At 41.3% G+C, this 18,919-nt stretch overlaps 1 protein-coding gene across 19 annotated transcripts in view; it reads right to left on the bottom strand.

Moving 5' to 3' along the window:
• FNBP1 (formin binding protein 1) overlaps window positions 1-18,919 on the bottom strand; it is an 89,669-nt gene that overhangs the window by 22,947 nt on the left and 47,803 nt on the right. For all 19 annotated transcript variants that reach the window (XM_058853742.1, XM_058853740.1, XM_058853737.1 and 16 more), the window contains exons 5-9: window positions 17,566-17,628; window positions 16,664-16,768; window positions 5,572-5,700; window positions 3,716-3,862; window positions 441-638 (exon numbers count right to left, since the gene is read on the bottom strand). In XM_058853742.1, the coding sequence (XP_058709725.1) occupies window positions 441-638; window positions 3,716-3,862; window positions 5,572-5,700; window positions 16,664-16,768; window positions 17,566-17,628 (642 nt within the window). The remainder of the gene's footprint in view (window positions 1-440; window positions 639-3,715; window positions 3,863-5,571; window positions 5,701-16,663; window positions 16,769-17,565; window positions 17,629-18,919) is intronic.

The raw sequence follows: 18,919 nt of genomic DNA, 5'->3' as shown, positions 1-18,919 counted from the left end.
CCCCAGTGCACAGACTGGAAAGACAACGCGAATGGAAAGCCAAGGAGAGTTTGAGGAGTGTCAAAACAGTAATGCCACATTGAAGCTTCCCACAGGTAACAATGTTAGTTTGGCACACATGGTACTAGGTAAGTGGTTAACAACTCCTTCTCTGAGTTAGGAACAGAAATGGACCATGGCAGAGACGTGACAACTTAAGTTAAATTAATTTAAAAACTGCAACATAATTAATGAAATTATACAAGAAAATATAAATTAAAGTTATAAAGAAACTTAAGTAACCAAAGACTACAACAAAGCACCATATTAAGACATAAGTTATTAACTTTCTGAATCTAAAATTCTCTTTAAAAAAACTAAACTTGCCAAGATTACTAGACAAGACACAGGTTATTGACAAAACACATACTAGCACCAAGCTCAAGTCTGCAAATCAGTACCTTATTTTTCTTGATGAATGGCCATAACTTGCCCTTGGATTTGCTACCGAACTTGGGCTCTGACTTCCCATCCCCTCTGGAGTTGGAAAGGCTGGATTCAGACACCGTCCTCTTCATGGGCTGTGTGAAATCCTCAAAGTCAACGTCTCCCGGAGGCTCGAACCCTGATTTAAAGGCTTCTATTACCATCTGGGAATCCTGCAATAGGACAGATCCAACACAAGTGTAAACATCTCAGGTGGGGCTCGACATCAAATTGGTAGCACATTAAGGCAGAACAAGAAAGTTTGTCAATGTGGGACCAACCCTGAGAGTGACCAGGCTCATTCCTGGGAAGGAACACACTTCCAAAGCCCAGGGTCAATACAAGACTCTCCACCTTCTGCTGAAAAGGGGTAAGAGCTCATTAACTTTACTGACTGGAAAAGCAAATCACACTTCAGTAAGTGACTCGTAACCAAGATTTAAAGTACAGATTTGCTGGGAATACAGCTGTTAACGAATCAGAGGAAAATCCCAATAAATACTCCTATAAAAGAGAGCTCTTGTGTGATCACTGCCACCAGTCAACAAGTTGGTTGTGAATTTAGTGACAGTAAATGGCTGTAAATGTTTCATGAGCTTTACCCAACATCTGAGCAGTCCAAGGTCACATCAGCAGCCCCATGTCCTGGTGTGGGAGCCACTGAAGCCACATTCCCTTTTGGCACTGCTAAGAGGGATCTCAGTCAACCACAGACTGGCTGTAGACTGTGTACAATGGCTTTGCTTTTTTGTTTTGGACAGGAAAAAAGAAAAAACACGAAAACAAATCAAAGCCAAACCAATCCATAGCATTTTTCCTACTCAAGACTACAAACAAAATTAATTATACATAAGATCAAATTCAGACCTCAGCTTGCCAAATGCATTTAAATCTAATGGACTCAAGAAAAACAGATCCTAATAGACTTCTTATCTACTTGTTTTCTTGGGAAGAGATTATGTTATACTCTAACAGCTGTATTCCAAGATCACTAGAGACACTGTGCCTTGGCACACAAATATCTTGTTATTCTCTAGGGAACAGTATCACTGCTCTGTTACACAAAAAGAACTTGTTGCTTTGAGGGTATTTCACAGTTTCTGTGAATGGCTGAAGGTAAAATGCTGTTCAGGAGAAATCTGCTGGGGTATAAACATATCCAGAGGCCAGGCTCCATTGTGCAAAACACAGATACAGGAAAAGCTTGTCCCATCCTTGGAAGTGTTCCAGGCCAGGTTGGACAGGGCTTGAAGCAGCCTGGGCTGGTGGAATGTATCCCTATCCATGGCAGGGGATGGAACTGCGAGGTCCCTTCCCACCCAAACCATTCTCTAAGAGATTACACTGTTACATTAAATACTCCACTGGTATTTTATCCCATGCATGGAGTTTTTCACTTTTTCCTCTATGAAATTTACAGTGTTCCTTCCATTTATTCAAAACATCATTCCACTACAATGGAACTAAAAATAACCAGCATACCCCATATATCACAGAGATAATGTCATAACAGGAACTCCAAGCCCATAACAAATTAATTTTATCTGCTGCTGGAGCCCTCTGAATCAGGTTCTGCACAGGTTCACCTGGCAGTCACCACAGCTCACACTTGCCACATGACCTTTGTGTTGTTCAAGTGGTTAGAAAGGGGAAATGGAAAAAAACCCCATATTTAAAATTACTTTAGAAACACAGTAAAAGTGAACCAGTATTCCCTGCTAAGTCCAGGCAGTTTGTATTGGCATTAACAGGAATTCTATGCAGTGCAATGAGGGCATAAAGCAATCCTATTTACACAGTTGCACGTCCAGTAACTAATCCAGCACTTTCATTATAATCAACATAGTTAGAAATTACTGCTCCAGAGATAAAAAAAAATCCTTGATAATATTTAAGGAAAAATAACTCTTTATAAACGTAACTGTTTCCAGATAGAACACACTAAACCCTTTGTAGATGCTCAGATCTAACTATTTTGGCTAAATACGTTTTTGTCAGCACAGTGCTTACAGGAGATCCTGGTAAATTCAGCTATCAGTGCTCCAAGTCATCATTTTCCAACGTCACACTTGTGTATGAGCCATCATGAACTTATTTGTGAAGAAAAGAATATAAAACTCACCCTGATTCAAACACCCAGCTGAAGTTTCATGTGTGTTTTGCTCAGAAGACTCTGGCAGAGTGTAGGCTGAGATATGAATTTCCCCACCATGATTTCACCATGCAGCACCAAAGGCTGTACCTCAAGGAGGGTGTGTTGCTCTAACACAGGAATCGCTGCCTCAATCCCCCCTTTTCCCTCTCAGAGAGTGGTTTTCAGATTCCTGAGTTTCCTATGCTGCTCTCTGTGGAAGCAATTGCTGAACAGAGAGTAGAGGATTAATTTCAAAACTTCAGCCTTGGGCTTATGCTGCCAGTTCATGGCTCTGGGCACAGAACAGCTCAGAAAAGATTCCAGTGAGGAGCACATATGGGAAATTTAAACAGTCAGCAAGACACAGGCTGTCAGTGTTTGAAGCAATAATGTAATCCATGAGAAAGGCTGGAAGAACAGAGCCTTCAGGTAGGAAGGGAGCAAATCATTCTGCAAACAAAACAGAAAACACATTTGCCCTTGTGGTCACTGCACATCAGGAAGCTCAACCAAAATCTTTACCAGCCTTTTAATCAGAGAGGTTTCTTTGCATCCTGTGAAGAAAAATGATGTTCAGAAATCAAGATTTTCTCATTTACAGATTTCCAGCAAACCTCAAGCCTGCAAAGAAATATTTTACAGAAAGATTTTTCAGACGTTCATGTAGCCAATACTTTAAAGATTTTCGTTATTATAAAGCTAACTGGAATTAAGACATTTCTGAAATATTTAGTTTTCTGACTATGAGACATAGAAACCACCTTTAAAATAATTGGTGATTAAGTATTTGAACTTATGTCCAACATCACATGCCAATGTCTACTTCTAAATTAAATATTTCAAAAAGGAATTATCCTAATAAAACAAGACAATATTCCTTAATCAAAAAACCCAAAAAATTAAAAAGTATTGCAGGAAAGGCATTTCTGAGTGTTAGTAGATTTGGGAAATAATCTGACAACATCCTGTCTCAGACAAAGCAGCTTGGGACAAGAAGCTGTTCTTTGGTTTCGTTCCATGACTGCAAAGCTCTTCTGCTAAGCCTGGACCCAGGATTTCAGTCTCCATAAATTTGAGACCAATACTAAATATGACAACCAGCAATGCAACACTTACATTCTTGTGATCCACTGATTCTGCAGCTTTTGTTATCTCATCCAGGCACTTCCCAATGATAGGGATCACTTGGCGGTCAACTTCTGCGAAGGTTTTCATGGATTCACCTATCCTCACGATTCTTCTTTCCTCCATCTCTTGTATTTTCTAAAATATTACATTTCATTCAGGTCAAACATCAAGATTAACTTCACAGTTTCACCCAATTTTCCTCCCCAGCTTACATCAACTACTTTAAAACTTAGGGATTAAATGTATTTTTAAGAACAAACTAGGACAGCTGTTCTCAGGAAGGCACCAAGTGATGCTGTTCCCTCAAACATCAAAAGGTCATTCTAAAAGTAATCTCTTTTACTATTACTGGAAATTTTTCAATTAACTTTTTATGTTAAAAAATGCTGATTTGTCAAACCCTAGCTTTAGACTTTTGTAAGGATGGTTCCTAAGGCTTTTAAAAGAATTTCTGCAACAAATTCCTTCATTTTCTGTGCTTGTTCAGAACAATCTTATTTTAATTCCGCTGTAGAATGTAAGGAAACAAAGATCTTGATGTCTCCCCTTCTTTTCCCTAGCAGGTAATTTTTGGTGTTTAGGGAGTCCTGTACATCATGTTTTGTTCACAATGCATCATGTATTGATGCATTCATGTACAATACAAACATCACATGCTGTTCACACCACAGCTCCTCATTGCTCAGTGGATTCTGTTCCAGGATCTCCAGCACATCTTCCAGGGGCCTCTCCTTTACCACGGAGGGAAACTGAATGTGGCATAATTCTACTATGACAAACTATAGCTGGATACAGAAGCAGCCTGTTTCACACTGGACTCCAGGAGCAGTCAACTTAAAAATCCCCTTTGCCTTGGCTGATCCACAAGCAACATCAATTCCTTACAAAACAACTTATTTCAACATTTAAAATAAAACCCTGGAGAGTTCACTGGTGCACTGAGGGAAGAGGGCACATCTGCAGGACTTTAACATGCTCACCTACATCAGAGTGCTCAGCAGCTCCAGTATTTGCTTGATTCCAGTTTATCTCAAGGCATTGGTTTGAAATACCATGAGGCAAAAGAGGAGGTGTCCATTTAGCTCACAAGTTTTAGCAGTGGGTAAGAAAGTGCGTGTTTGCCATGCAAATATCAGCTACTTCTCATCTGATGACAAGCATGTGACATGTCCTCCTTTGAAAATGTTGCATTTTCCACTTCTGATGCTCATGACCCATTACAATGGAACAGTCATTTAGAAGTTCTGTTCTACTACATTAACCTTAATTCATTCATTCAAGCACAAACTCAGATCTTCACTCAGAATAAATCTGATGGCTTTTTTTTATTCTTCCTCTGCAGCCTGTCCTTAGGCACCCTTAGACACAAGCTTGCTTAAAACCCTTTGGATTCACTGCTGTAGAATTACTGTGGTTCACATTTAAACATCTGTGCAGCCTGATTTGAACACAGGTTATAAAGGGCTGCTGGACTTTACAGATGCAACAATGCCCAGCTGCCTCCTGCCCCAGCAATGCCAGTGATGCTCCCTTTCATCCCCAGCTGCACAGACAGAGGAGCTGAACAGAGAAAGATTGTGAGGATTCCAAAGGCTGTCCTCATCTGGCACGACACTTCAACATCACCTTCCTTATGTATTATTGATCCCTTTATATCTAATTTAAGGAAAAGGGATAATTTATGCTACCACCTCTCAGGGTGGCAGACTGCATGTAAAATTTGCTACGAATGACCAAAAAAATAATCAAAAATTACAAGTTGGGGTGATAGAATTGAGGTGATGTGCAATATGCTCTTGTCACAGGATTATGGGCTACTCTAAAGCACTGCCAGTGACCCTTACCTGGAAGATGTTTGGTATGTGTGTGTAGTAATGCTCATGCTGCTCACTGTTGAACTTCTGTAGGGTGGAAGAATATTCAGCTTTGCTGTCTTCTGCCATCTGATGTCTCAGCTGGGCTTGCTGTCTTGCCTGAGGAAATACCAAAAGAAATTTAGAATTTAGGCTACATGGAGATCAACTGCATCTTACTATGCAGGAACATTGGGATATGAGACTCTGAGCACCAGCTTTTGGTTCACTCCTCTTTTGTGAAACATCTATGCTGCAGTGTGGACAGTGCTGCTGCTCCTTCCTGGGATTACAATGTGCTATTTCCTGAACCATTTTGCATTCCATGAACAGCCTCTGTTTGAACTGCACTTCAAACACCAAACCAAGTTGGTCCCTCCACCTGCTCACTGGACAGGCACCTTCCCAGTACAGTCATGGACACACTTCTTGTTCCCCCTATGCCCTGGTGGATGTCACCTGGTGCTTTCCTCTAATGAGGAATTAATAATTTCCCTGTTGGCAAGTAGTGTTTTCTGGGGAAGGGGAAATGAAAAAAAAAACCAACATTTTTGTCTCATTTCAGCCAAAATAACCATGATGAAACCTCTTAACTTTGTGTGCCCTGCAGAGCCCTTTCTCCACACTCCTCACACAGCCCTGGCATGAAGCACACAAGGAAAGGGGAGCCAAAGCAGCAGCTGAGATGCCTCCCTTCCTATTTTTACCCCCACAGATGATTTGCTTTACTGCCCAACATAGCAGAGCACTGGGCAATTAATCTCACTTCTTTCCCTAGAATAATCTGTCCCCAAGTGACCCTTTCACGTTTTCAGATTCCTCCCTTTAGAGTTCTGTTTCCAAGGCCTTCTGTTATCTGTTTCACTGCCCAATACTCTTCCCTTACTGCCTCTCCCATCTGTTTGGTTTAGATGCCTTTTCCTTCCTTGCCATTGGCCTCCATACAGCAGCTCTTCCTTCTCTTCCTTTCCAACATCCCCTATGCCTTCCCCACACTGAAGCTCTCCCTCCCTGGCTGCAGCTCTGCTGCTGAATTTCAGAATAATTCCTTAAGACAAGGCAGAGAAATGCTGCTTTGAAAAAACATGTTTCAGGGGACACAACACAGCAGAGAATTTTAGTATATTTTAAGTGTATATTTCCCATTAAAATCAGTTCAGAACAGGGTTATTCTTTGAACTGTTCCAAGCAGACAATAGTTTCCTCACAATAAATCCATGGAATATCAAATCATGGAACGTTTTTGTCATCATAACTGGAAGGTGACAAATTCTGCCAGGAGGTTTCAAATCTCAGTTTGTAAAGAAGTAGCCTTCCCCTGCATTTGCCATCTCACCTAATAATTTATTTCACCTCAACTCAGATATTGCTTCTGCAGCTGATTGTAGGAATTTCACAGATCCCCTTCACATTCTTTCTACAGAAATAATTCAAGCAGAATGAGGAGATACTGGGCACTAAGTGCATCACAGGAGATGAAACAGTAGCATCAAATGGAGAAGAATATGACTATAACCAAATAAGTGAATCCAATAAAACACATATTTTCAACTTTTCTTGTTCCCAGGGGTTTTAACTGTCCACTAACTCCTGCAAAGGATGAGTGCCTAATTTTAGAAAATTCACCTCCTGCAATCAAATTCCAAGAAGCCACATCAATAATTTCCCTGCCCAAGCACTAATAAAGTTTATTTAGCTTTGCCATCCCCACACTCACATACAACTGCATGAAATACAAGTGGAAAATAATATATCTTTGTGCCACAAAAAAAAATTTACCAGGAAAACAAAGTTGGCCATGGAAAGGCAGGCAGCAGTAAGAGTGGTTCACACTCATCTCCCAAGCCCTTCCTCACATCCCAGCTGCTGCAGATCAATATCCATTTGTGAGGCCCATTCTCCTCATCTACCTAAGAGGAACCCATTGTCTGAGCTGACTTTACACCAGCCCTACTCCCACTCATATAGCTGTCTCAGTCTTTCTTTTTTTAAAAATAATTTTAAATAATGCAGCTCAGGAATTTGTCCCTTGACTCTATTGTTGAAGCAGAAAAACAAGAAATCCATTATTACACATTTCCAGGCAGACCCAGCAAGCATTAAAGCCATCAGATTTCATTTTCATGAGCAAACCCATTGGCTGGATATGACAAAGTAACTCTGAGCTCAATGTATACACTCAGTTTCCAAAATGATCTTAACTGGCCCTAAATAAGAGGGGGCAGCAGATGAGTAAATAAAATTGAGTGCATTCCAAAATCAGAACTTTTTGTATGAGAGCCCTAGTGATGTCTTGTTTCTCTTGGCCATTTAATGCATTTGGCAAGCTTCAAACTGTTTAAATATCTTTGCAATGAGGTATTTGGATCTTAAAATAAAAATATTTTTTAAAATCTACACTTCTTTATTACTTCATTTCAGTATGTCACTTCCTCTAACATCATCACTTTCTAGTATTAACCTTTTAAAATAAGAAATTAGAAAAAGTTAACCCTGAGCCTTCTTATCACCTGCTTGTTACCATCTGCAGTTTATCAATATGATGCAACTTCAGCAATCAGTGCAGAGCAGAATGAGATCAAAGAATTACAGACAAGGGAACTTATCCATAATCCTTGCAAACATTCAGCACAAGTAAAGCTTTATATATAGATCTGAATTAAATCAGTCCTAATACTTTATGCCTTTGAACAGGAAAATTGAACAGAGAAAGGGAATATGGATACTTTATGATGGGCACTGTCAACCCCGAAAGTGTAAGAAAACTTTTGCAAACTGCTACACTTTACATGAAGACTCTTAGAGAATTAAATAAATCCATTTGTATTGTTGACTACACCTTCTCCCCCAAGCCTCCTTTGATATGAAAAGCAACTTGTTGATGCTGAAGTGTAGGAGAAAATTTTAAAAACCAAGTACATTTTCTGCCATTTTGGTCTCCAATGCAGAAAAGAATGAGGATATTTTGCTGAGAACAATTTTCTGAGACACATTCCAGAAACAGCAAAAGGGTCAATAGACACACTGTCTTCTGGGTTTACACAGACAAAAAATGCAGCTCCTCAGGGTTGTTATGGTGGGAGTGATATGAATAACTGAAAAGGCCAGAAAAAAACTTTGGCTGTTGTTCAGCTGGTCCACATTAAGTGGGACAGTTCAACTTCTCAGCAGTTGCTCTTGTCCAGAATGGCAAAGTTTCCAGTCAAAACTTTGGTGTCACTTTGTTTCTTCTTTCTTTTCTCCCACTCTGCACCCCCTCTTTTCTTTCAAACTCAGACAGCATATGAGATGCATCACTGCCAGGCCACTGCCTGCCAAAACAGATCTGTCTTTGGCAAATCCAAGATCAGACTAAAATGCAAACACAAAAAAGTCACCCCTCCCCCCTCCCCTCAGCTACCCAATCCCTCCAAAATAGCTTAATGATAAAGGCAGACTCAGAAACACTTCACCAATTTCAGGAATGCTTTCTATTGCTCACAGATTTTTCAGCTCTAGGCTCTGGCTCTCCCTCCACGGCTGCCCCACGACCACTGGGCACTGGGAGCCTCCGGGAGCAGCAGCAGTGGCAGCGTGTACAGGATCATTAATAACAGTGGGCATCCTGCCACAGACTTCAAAACAGGGACAGGGTTCCAGGCTTGGATTTACACAGCCTCCAAATCAAGCTCCACTCTTTACTATTTTACAATAACCAGTTGGGTCTCTCTGAAGCGGCAAGAAAAGAAAGGATTTGAAATTTGCTTCCCTGAAAGAAAAAGTAGAATGGGGAGGTGAAAAATAACAGCAGGGAAATAAACAGAAAGAAAAATCCTTCCTTAACACTTGAAGAGGTGGAGGAAAAATCTGAGACTCTGTGGGTCCCTGAAATCCTTTGGCTGAATATAATATACAAATGAGTAAACCACTGACAGAGGATGGAAAATCTTCCTCACCACATCTCAGGAATTGTTATCTAGTGCAGTCTCACTACCAGAATTCAGAAACTCACACTAACAAAAGATATCCCCAAACAACACCGTCCTGCTGAAGCTCTAACAGCTGAGACAGACTAAATTAATTAAGAAGAGCAGCACAGCAGCACATCTCAGCACACTGCTCCAAGACCCTAGGGAATAACTGCGCCTCAGACCCAAAAGTTTGTCTCCTTGCACTGCCGTTCTCATGTCATGAATACTAAATAACCAAACTCTCTGGATGACTGAACTGTGAATCCCTGCAAACACCCAGGAGTTTTCCACAAAGCTCAGAGAAATGCAGTTCCACGAGGATATCTGGCAAGTCTAATTCATTATAAAAGAAGGATAATCTCTCTGGATGCAAGGTTATGTGGGTTTGATGGGGGAGGTAACAAGAAAAGAAAAGAAAAAGAAAAGATGTATTTGGAACACTGGCTGACAATGTTTAAATGATTTCTGGAGGTCTGTTTAGTTGTACTACATAAGCAATTAAACTCTGCCATGGATAAATCTGGGTATTGAATACAAAAAATGGAAATTATTTCTTGAATATAAATAATGGAAATTTCAGGACTGGGTAATAGACTGCTTAGCTCATACTTGGAATACTGGGCATGGTTCTAGTCCTCTCTCTCCAAGAAAGAATTTACAAACACAGCCAAGGCAGAAGGGACAGTCAGGGTTGAAAAAGTTACCAGGACAAATTCTGTAGCCTTGAAGGTCAATTTTATGGGTAAAATACACAACTTTGTCTCTTGGGAGGTGAATTAGTCTGAGTGACCAGGGTGGTGCTGATGCTGAGCTACAGCAACAAGGGCTTTCCCAGCAGAGATAAAAGTCATTGTCAGGCCACACCTAGAATATTGTGTTCAGTGGTCCCCACTATACAAAAAAGAATATTTGGATAGACTGGAGAAGATCCAGAAAGGCCACAAAGATGATCCAGCACAGGGAAGCTGTCATATACTGAGAGACCTGGGTTAGGTCAGCCTTGAGAATGAAGGTTTAGGATACCCTGTCACTGTGCCCCAGTGCTTGAAGGGAAACTACAGAGAAGATGGAGACTGTACAAGGAGTCACATGGAAAAGACAAGGAGTAATGGGCACAAGTTACCCCTGGGGAGATCCCAATTAGACACCAGGGGACAATTTTTCACAGTGACAACAATGAGCTATTGGAATAATCTCCCCAGGGAAATGGTGCAATTCCCAACATGGGGCACAATTCAGCTGAAAAGGGTTCTGGGCCATCTTGTCTAGACTGTGCTTTTGCCAAGGAACACTGGGCCAGACAATCCTTCAATTCCCTTCCAACCTGGTATTCTATGATTCACCGAAACGGAGCAACTTACAAACTAAATTAGCTAAATTCTGAAGCCTTACTTCTCATGCAGGTGAAAAGATTTGTTCCAATGTTTTGACAGAAAAAGAGTGACTATAAAGAAGCTTTCCAACTGTACAGCATGAAATAATTGCTTTGCATTAGCTTAGAATACCACTTCTATTGCAATGGTGATTCAAACTGCAGTTGTTTAATTCAGAAGATATTCTTAAACCTCCCTTTCACACCCCCTTTCCCTCCCCTTAGCAATCACCTCCCAAAAGAGTTGTATTGTTACAAAACTCAGTCAAATTGCCACGTAGAGCATTGCTGCAGGGGAGCACTGCTAAAAGGAAATTTAAGTTCAGTGGGATTTCCTTGCTTTACACTAAAACTGGCTCACAATCGGCTCTTTGATCTCTTATCACCAAGCACAGGGAATGTATAGGGTACATATGGAGATTTATTAAGTCCCCTGGACACTCCTGCTGGAGTCATTAACTCCCTATTGAGTAGAAATCGACCCTCTTAAATTAGTCATGATTCCAAAAGGGAAACAGCTGCTCTGCACGGAGTGGCAGGGATGGCAGGTTGTAAACAAGGCTTACTCTTCCAGAAATGCAAATTGCTCTCCTGAGGGACTCCCTGCATTCACACACTGCATCATCCTGCAGGAAGGAAGTATTTCAAGAAGGAGATTGGGGTCTGCATAACACAAAGAAATAACATTAAATCATACTACCCAGCCTTTGAACTGATGAGAAATCTGACACACATCACAAGCAAAGACACAGAAATTTAGCCAGTTCCATTTGAGGAGCAAAAGAGATGCAGCTGCCTTCTCAATGTACAAAAAAACTTACCACCACACAGGGAAAATCCTCTGCAGTATCAAACTCTCCAGCAAGAAATGCACAGGCCAGGCCCTCCTGCACCAAGCTCAGGACTGGGCCTGGCGCACCTCACCTGCACATTTCACCTTGATGCTGCTGCTGTGTCTCTACAAATTCACAGCAAAGAATGGGAAAAGCAAAGCCTCTGGAATCACTCACTGCAGTATTAATAACACAAGCACTCTAAGTCTTCTCCACCTTGCAAAACCACCTTTGCATGGCACTACATTTTCTACAATGCTGGGAGTTTCTTGGTGCGGGTGGGTGCCTTGATGTGGACGGGAGAGGGGAGGGATACAAGTCCCACCATCACAGAGCAGATGACTTGGCATCCCTGAGAAACCAGGCCTATTAAGTAGTTAGAGTCTGTAGAATGCAGATACCCACAGCTGGGGTTGTGGTGGAGTTTACTGCTGACAGACTTTGCTGACTAAACCTCAGGGGGATGTGGAACAGCAGATCCCTGAGCTGGAGATTTTCCTGCAGGTTAGTCTGGGGGGTGTCAGTGATTGCATCTGGCTTCACTGTGACTCGGCTCCTCCAACACCCACCTGAGATGTCTCCAGAGCCCAAAATAGCTTCTTACACCCCTCACTGTAAGGATGTGTAAGCTCCCAGTGAAGGGATTTGTGTCCCACAGCACAGCAGCCCACAGGCTGGAAAAGCAGTTACCACCTGACAGCATTGCTGAGGAAGATCAGCTAATCCCAGTTTCCAATTAGCAGGATTTCTACACCTACGTTCTGTCAGACTTTGCCCATGATTCAGCTCACGGCTACCCCAAGCCATGCTAAGGGTGTCTCCTGTGGGTAAGAAGAGGGGCAGACTCTGTGCTTCGTGCAGAAATTCAGCACCCAGGTAACGTGGCACAAAAGAGAAAATGAAACCTCAAACGTGAAACCTCAGTATCTCCCCACAGTTATATTTACAGACTAGAAAACTAATATCATGGTGATAATATATTTTAAGGCTTTATGTGAATCTTAAGCTATTCTGGGTCTCCAAAACATCTTAGGTATTGCAGACATAACCTGAAAGTTGCAGGGCACTGGGGAAAGCTGAAGATTTCAGTAAACTTGAGATCACTCATTTCCCTCAGTTTCTCCACTTCAAAACCAAATGCAAATACATTTTAAGTTCCTAAGCATCTCAGATTATTGCACCTAAGGTCAACATTTGACCGTCTTCCTCTTCAGCCGAGGGACAGATCTTGCCTGACACCAAGTACTTCAAACCACTCTCCTCGCCACAACTGCTGAGCAAATCAAGAAGCAAACCCTTCCCATGGTTAGCCTCAGCCACTTCCTCTTTAAAATCAGACTCCAAAATGCCTACCTGGAAAAGCAACCCTTACAAAAGCCAGTTGATTTTTTAATTTTATTACAAGAAGTCTGCAAAGGCACCACTGGGCACCACATTATCCCATAAAGATGTCAGCTTTTTAGTGATTGCAGCTCTGAAGAGAAGGCAGAAACAATAGAGCTCTGCCTTATATGTACAGTGGCTCCGAGCTGGCGACAGAGACCATTTCCCCAAATGGTCAAAAAATTGAAGCAGCTCCTCTGTGGTTTTTTGAAAGAGAAGTGCTTTAAAGCACACAACCCACTGTGATCCAAAGGAAATAAAGCTTTCAGTGATACCTATGAGGCTTCCTGGAAGCAGCATCAGCATGTTGCAGCATTTATTTAGTTTATAAGGACATTTTCACAGACAGTGAGCTTCCTGCCCTGACTTTGCTACAGTGCATTTTGTGTTGACACAAACATCTCTGAAAGCTTTGGCTGCTGGTGGTTTAGAGGCTCAGTCCAAACAGGGAAGAGAGTCCAGGTGCCCTGCTCCACTCTCCCTCTATTCTGCATAGTGTGATTATTGCAGAGCTTCTGCTCCCTGTTCCTAATACCAAAATAGGAGCTGAGAGGAAACAAAGCCAAACACTCCTCCCTCCAAGATCAGCTACCAGGCTGCTGTCTGGCAAGGTGATGGAGCCCATCCTGGCCACAGAAGGGACGTGCCCTCCATATTCCTGCTCCTACAGAAGGAATGTGGACCTTGGTACCTGATGCCCAGGCTCCACATCCAGCCCTGCCTTTAGGCCCTTTGCCAAGCAGTCCTGGAGAAATAAGGAGGAAAGCGACTCTTATTCTGCTTCTGTGCCACTTTTCCAGTTACTTAATGCTCCCAAATTCTAATACCTTGGGCAAGGGATAGGTGCTGGTAGATGGCAGCTCTGGCACAGAATTTCCTGCTGCAGTTGTCAAAGCCTACAAAGATTTGAAAGATGAAGAGATGTGCGCATTTCAAAACCTCACACAGCTTAGAATTAGGGAACTGCAGCTGTATTCTCTTCTGACTGTATTTGTCATTGTGATCACTGTAGAATTTTAATTCCATTAATGCCATCCACTCTATCATGTGTGATGCAAAATATAGCTCCTGTGTCTGCTCATATTGGCAGGTACAAGCTGAAGCAGCCAAGGTGTCAATCTCAAGCCAAAGAAATGAGGGCAACCAGCCCCACTGCTTGAGGAGCACCTTGTTCTGCCAAAGAGAAAAGCTCTGACACAGCCAAACTGCCTGTTCTCCTGGCCAGGTGGATTTCTGGGAGCTTTTGGGGGTGGGAGTGCAGCAGCCAAGCCATAAGGGGCAAGAGAAATCAGAACTGCTGCAGTAGGAGGAGGTTGAAGTCATCCTATTGCTTCATTTGGAGCTGAGCAGTTCCTGCATCCCCCTGGAGCGAGCTGGGGAGAGCAGCAGTGCTGGTGAAACAATATCCCATTCTGCACTGGGAGTTATGCAAGAGCCTCCCAGTCACACGGGCAGAGTGGAGCAAAGAAAGGGCATTATTCACAGCCTGACATGGATGAACCCAGTTTAACACATGCACTTGGAAAACACTGTTCTCTCTGTTCAGTAATATTATTTCACATTCCACTCATTTTGATAACCTTTTCCTTCTCACATCTACTCTGTTGACTGCCTGGAAAGTGGAGTAATGCCTTCTCCTGAGAGCTGCCAACATGCATAACTAACAGATTTTTCTTTCAAGATACCACTGAGCCTCATTTTGCAATAAATAATTTACAAATTCATACAATAAAAAGCTAGAGGAATTTAAAAGGGAAGTCTCTCTGCTTCACTTGACAGGGAAAGAGCACTAGGGTAGGAAATTGCTTCCCAGAATTTACCTAACACTCTTAGATTGATATATCACCAATGTGCCACCTTTTACTTTGACCAGAAAAGGCCAGCCTTGGAAAGGAATGTAGAAACAAGGAATTTTATTCCTCTATTTCAAACAGTAAGTCATGTCTTTGTATCCCTTTGACATGACCTCAGCTTTGGAAAAAAAAATCTAGGGCAAGCCCTAATTTTATCTATGAAAGAAGTATTCTAAAATCACTTTATACAGATAAAGCAGAGATGATCCCTCTCTGTTAGAAAAACCCACATGTGGTGCTACATCTTTAACAATCTCTACATGCATTCATCTGTCAAGTGCCCTGGCAAATCCAGAAGGCAACAAAGGATCAAATCTACATGGTGAATTTGCAACTAAGAGCCAAGCAAATTACAAGACCACAGAGGTATTTTGTCCTTTGATATGCAATAGCACTTGGGGGAAATTTTCTGAGCTTGTTTATCATTTACTGTCCTCATTTCCAAGAGCATCCTTCATGCTCTCTGCCATGCAACATCCTGATGCTCAGCATACCAGAAACATGAGATCCCACAGATTTATATTTCATATCTTCACAGGACTGGAGTAACTGAGAATAGAATGAAGTAGACCTCTTGAGAAGCAAAACCTACATTTTACAAGAAGACCTCAGACTAAAAAGATTTCTTACCTATAATTCACTTTCCTTTCCTGTCTCTGTAACAAAACATTTGGCATATTTTAAGCTTCACATTTTACTTTCTCCTTTGGTTGCCTTTTTTTCCTTTTTCTTTTTTTCTTTTCCCTTCCTTCAAGAAATAAACATTTTCAAATGTTCTGGCTATTTTGTGCTTGTCTGACTCAAACTCAAGGAGGACAAAACTGTCCTTACACATTTTAATGTGGTGTTTCTGATCTACATTAGTGCATCTTCTAGAGGAAATGTGTAACTCCAAAACCAGAAGCTATTTAAAATACTTTCTTCCTCTTCATTGCTTCCTTAAGTTACAGGTACTGGACTTGGACCAGTAAAATTTAAACTTTGTGCATCCTTCCACACATCAAATTTTGAATCAAACTAAAGAGAGAAAGTATTTCCAGACACACACGCTGAAACAGGACTGGATGTTTAAAATTAAGCATTAGTTCAAAAGCTTCACTAAGAGAGGATCATTGTAAAAAAGCCACAAATGACTCTGCAACCAGCCAGCAACTGAGAAATGAAAACAAAAGCCTTGTGCCATCTGTGACAAGCATGGATTCCAGGATTCTGCATCACATGGAAGAACTGTCCTGCTTGAAACCTACAGCTATAAAAAACAATCCTGGTAATACTTCACTGCATCCAATGACTCTGGGAAATCTTTGAAGTGCTGCTCAAAGGGCAGGAAGTTTGGTTCTACCTGGATCACAAGAGGGAATGAAAATGTGTGAAACTGCAAGCAGCCATCAGGGATCCCTCACAGGCCTGACTGTCACAGAACCTGGGGTATTAGTTAAAACCAAGATTGCATAAACTCCTTTAGAGCCAAATCAGCTCTGTTAAAATCAAATAACACCTAGTGAAGAAATCTGGCTCTATCTGTTTAGAGTTTTTATATAAATAAAGGTTTCTGTAGAGATCTCCCTGGGTTTAATTAACCTACAGACTGATTCAAGTAAGGCATTAAGCCTCAGAGGGTTTATCCTACCGGGAGGATTGAGGAAATAAACCTATCACATCCATGTTTACAGTCTCCACCCTCCAGCTCACCTTTTCAACATCTGCTTTTGTCACGTTGATGTCAGCATCCATCTTCTCAAAATATTGCTGTGCTCGATCAGCTTCTTTGCAATCACGCTCAAACCGCCTTTTACTCTAAGAAGAAAAACCAGAAACCTTCATTGTGGAAAGCAAAAGATAACAAAATCTACCTAAAATTACTGCCTGCCACTACAACAATCTGTTGTAACAACTGAAGGATTTTAGGGCTCTCTTGTTTACACTGGAATACATTTCCATATTAATGAACTTCAAAAAATGGAGTTACCAGAGGCACATTTTTTGTTCCATTATCAAGGCTGCTCATATTTCAGTATTCTTCCTTTTTAGCATCACTTCCACTCTTGTAGATGTAATTACTCTCTTTCAACACTTAACCCCTTCATTTTTGTAAATGAATGAGGAAGTTACTAAGATTAATAAATTTGCAAGCAGGACTTTCAGTTATTGATAGCCCCTTCTATCCTCTCCTGTACCTACAGCCTCACTTTTCATTTATCACATGAATGACAATTCCAATGTATTTACTTTTGGAAGCAGCACCTCAAGAGATGTCCCTGTTCAATTTATTCACACAGTATGAAGCTGTTCAACTTTCAGCGGAATATCTGAACAGGATCCTTGGGGACTCAGCAGTTTCAGCAATGCTAAGCACACTTCTCAAGTCATATCAAATGAAATGCTGCTCGTGATAGACAAAGAGCCCACAGAAGCCAAATGTTGTTAAAACAGACTTCTTCAGGACTACAAGTGTATTTAAGACAGAGTTTTTAAAATCCAATTTCTACAACTTTTATCCATATACCTTTCTTTTTCCAAATAAAACATTTGGAACCATCTCTTTGAAAACAATAAATGACTTAAATGTCACATCTGAGGAATTTGCCACTTACTGCTTCAAGTTGTTTCCAGCAAGTTTCAATGTGTTGTTGTGCCTTTCTGCCATCATGGAAGTGCTGTTTAGAAAAAGAAAAGAGAAAGAAAACATTCTGAACAACAAAAGAACAAACATTCAAGTATGCTCAAGAAAAAGCCCAACCAGAAATCATTCTGACAGCTGTGTTCTGCAAGGCTGGCGAATTGAGCAGGTGTGTGATGACTATCTAATGTCTCAGCAGGCTGCAGATGGATATTTGCATCAATTATAGTGGTTAGTTTGACTAAGGCTAATTAATCCCTTTAGCAATTCTACCTTGTATTGTTCACTGTATCTCATAATTATTGGTTTTCCGTATCATGAGATCTGAAGCACTTTTATCTGACGAGTATTTCTTTGGTGACAGACTGAACACAAGCTCTAAATTAAAATTTCTCTCTACATGAATTTACCAAGATGCACTTGATTGGCACATTCTAACAACTGATGTTTGTCCTGATTTTCATTCAGACTCCACAAAAAACCCCTCTTCTTTCCTTGTTACTAGTTGTGTGTGCAAGGCCAGCTGCTCCTTCCTCTCAAGAGGTTTTTGGTGCCATGGGTCCCTCCAGAATCCCTCCCCTCCCACATGCTGGGGGTGAGTGTGTGTTCACAGAGTGAGGTGTTAACATAAGTTTTAAATTGAGATGTCAGCTAAACAACAAGGAACTCCTCTCCTGACATGCTTTTTGAAACAAGTCTCTTAATTGCAGTTGGTTTAAGTAGCAGTTCTTAGCCCTTACACAATGCTCTTTATCAAATAATCTAACCAGTGTTAGTGTTTATCTTCTGTAGAATCTCAGAATGGTTTGGGTGGGAAGGGACCTCAAAGACCACCTTGTTCCAACCCCCTGCCATGGGCAGGGACGCCTTCCACAATCCCAGGGTGTTCCAAGCCCATCCAGCCTCATTTGAACACTTCCAGGGATGGGGCAGCCACAGCTTCTCTGGGCAAGCTGTTCTTCCATATGCCTGGCTTTCCCTCAAGATAAACAATTCATTCCAGATCATTGTATAAGTCAGTGACCCAGCTCTGGGCAGGAATGTAAATGCAGACCCAGCTGACTGCTACAATAGGTTACTGCCCTCCACAAACTGTCCTGTAAAATAAATAATGAATCAAACTGAAACAGGAAGAGAGAGGTCTTTATTTTGTATTATTTACTGGCAATTAGTTTTACTCAAATACAGGAATGGTGTCACACAGTAAACTTGAAAAATAAAGGCCAGATATTGCCAGATAATCTCACTAGAATTCATGTGCTCTCACACCCAAGCATAATCAGATTTTAGATAAATCTTAAGGAACGGTATATTGGGTTAAAAAAAGC

Source organism: Poecile atricapillus, chromosome 20 (genome assembly GCF_030490865.1).
Source record: "Poecile atricapillus isolate bPoeAtr1 chromosome 20, bPoeAtr1.hap1, whole genome shotgun sequence".
NCBI lineage: Eukaryota > Metazoa > Chordata > Aves > Passeriformes > Paridae > Poecile > Poecile atricapillus.
Note: the sequence above shows the minus strand (reverse complement) of the source record. Positions and strands in the feature narration are given on the sequence as shown.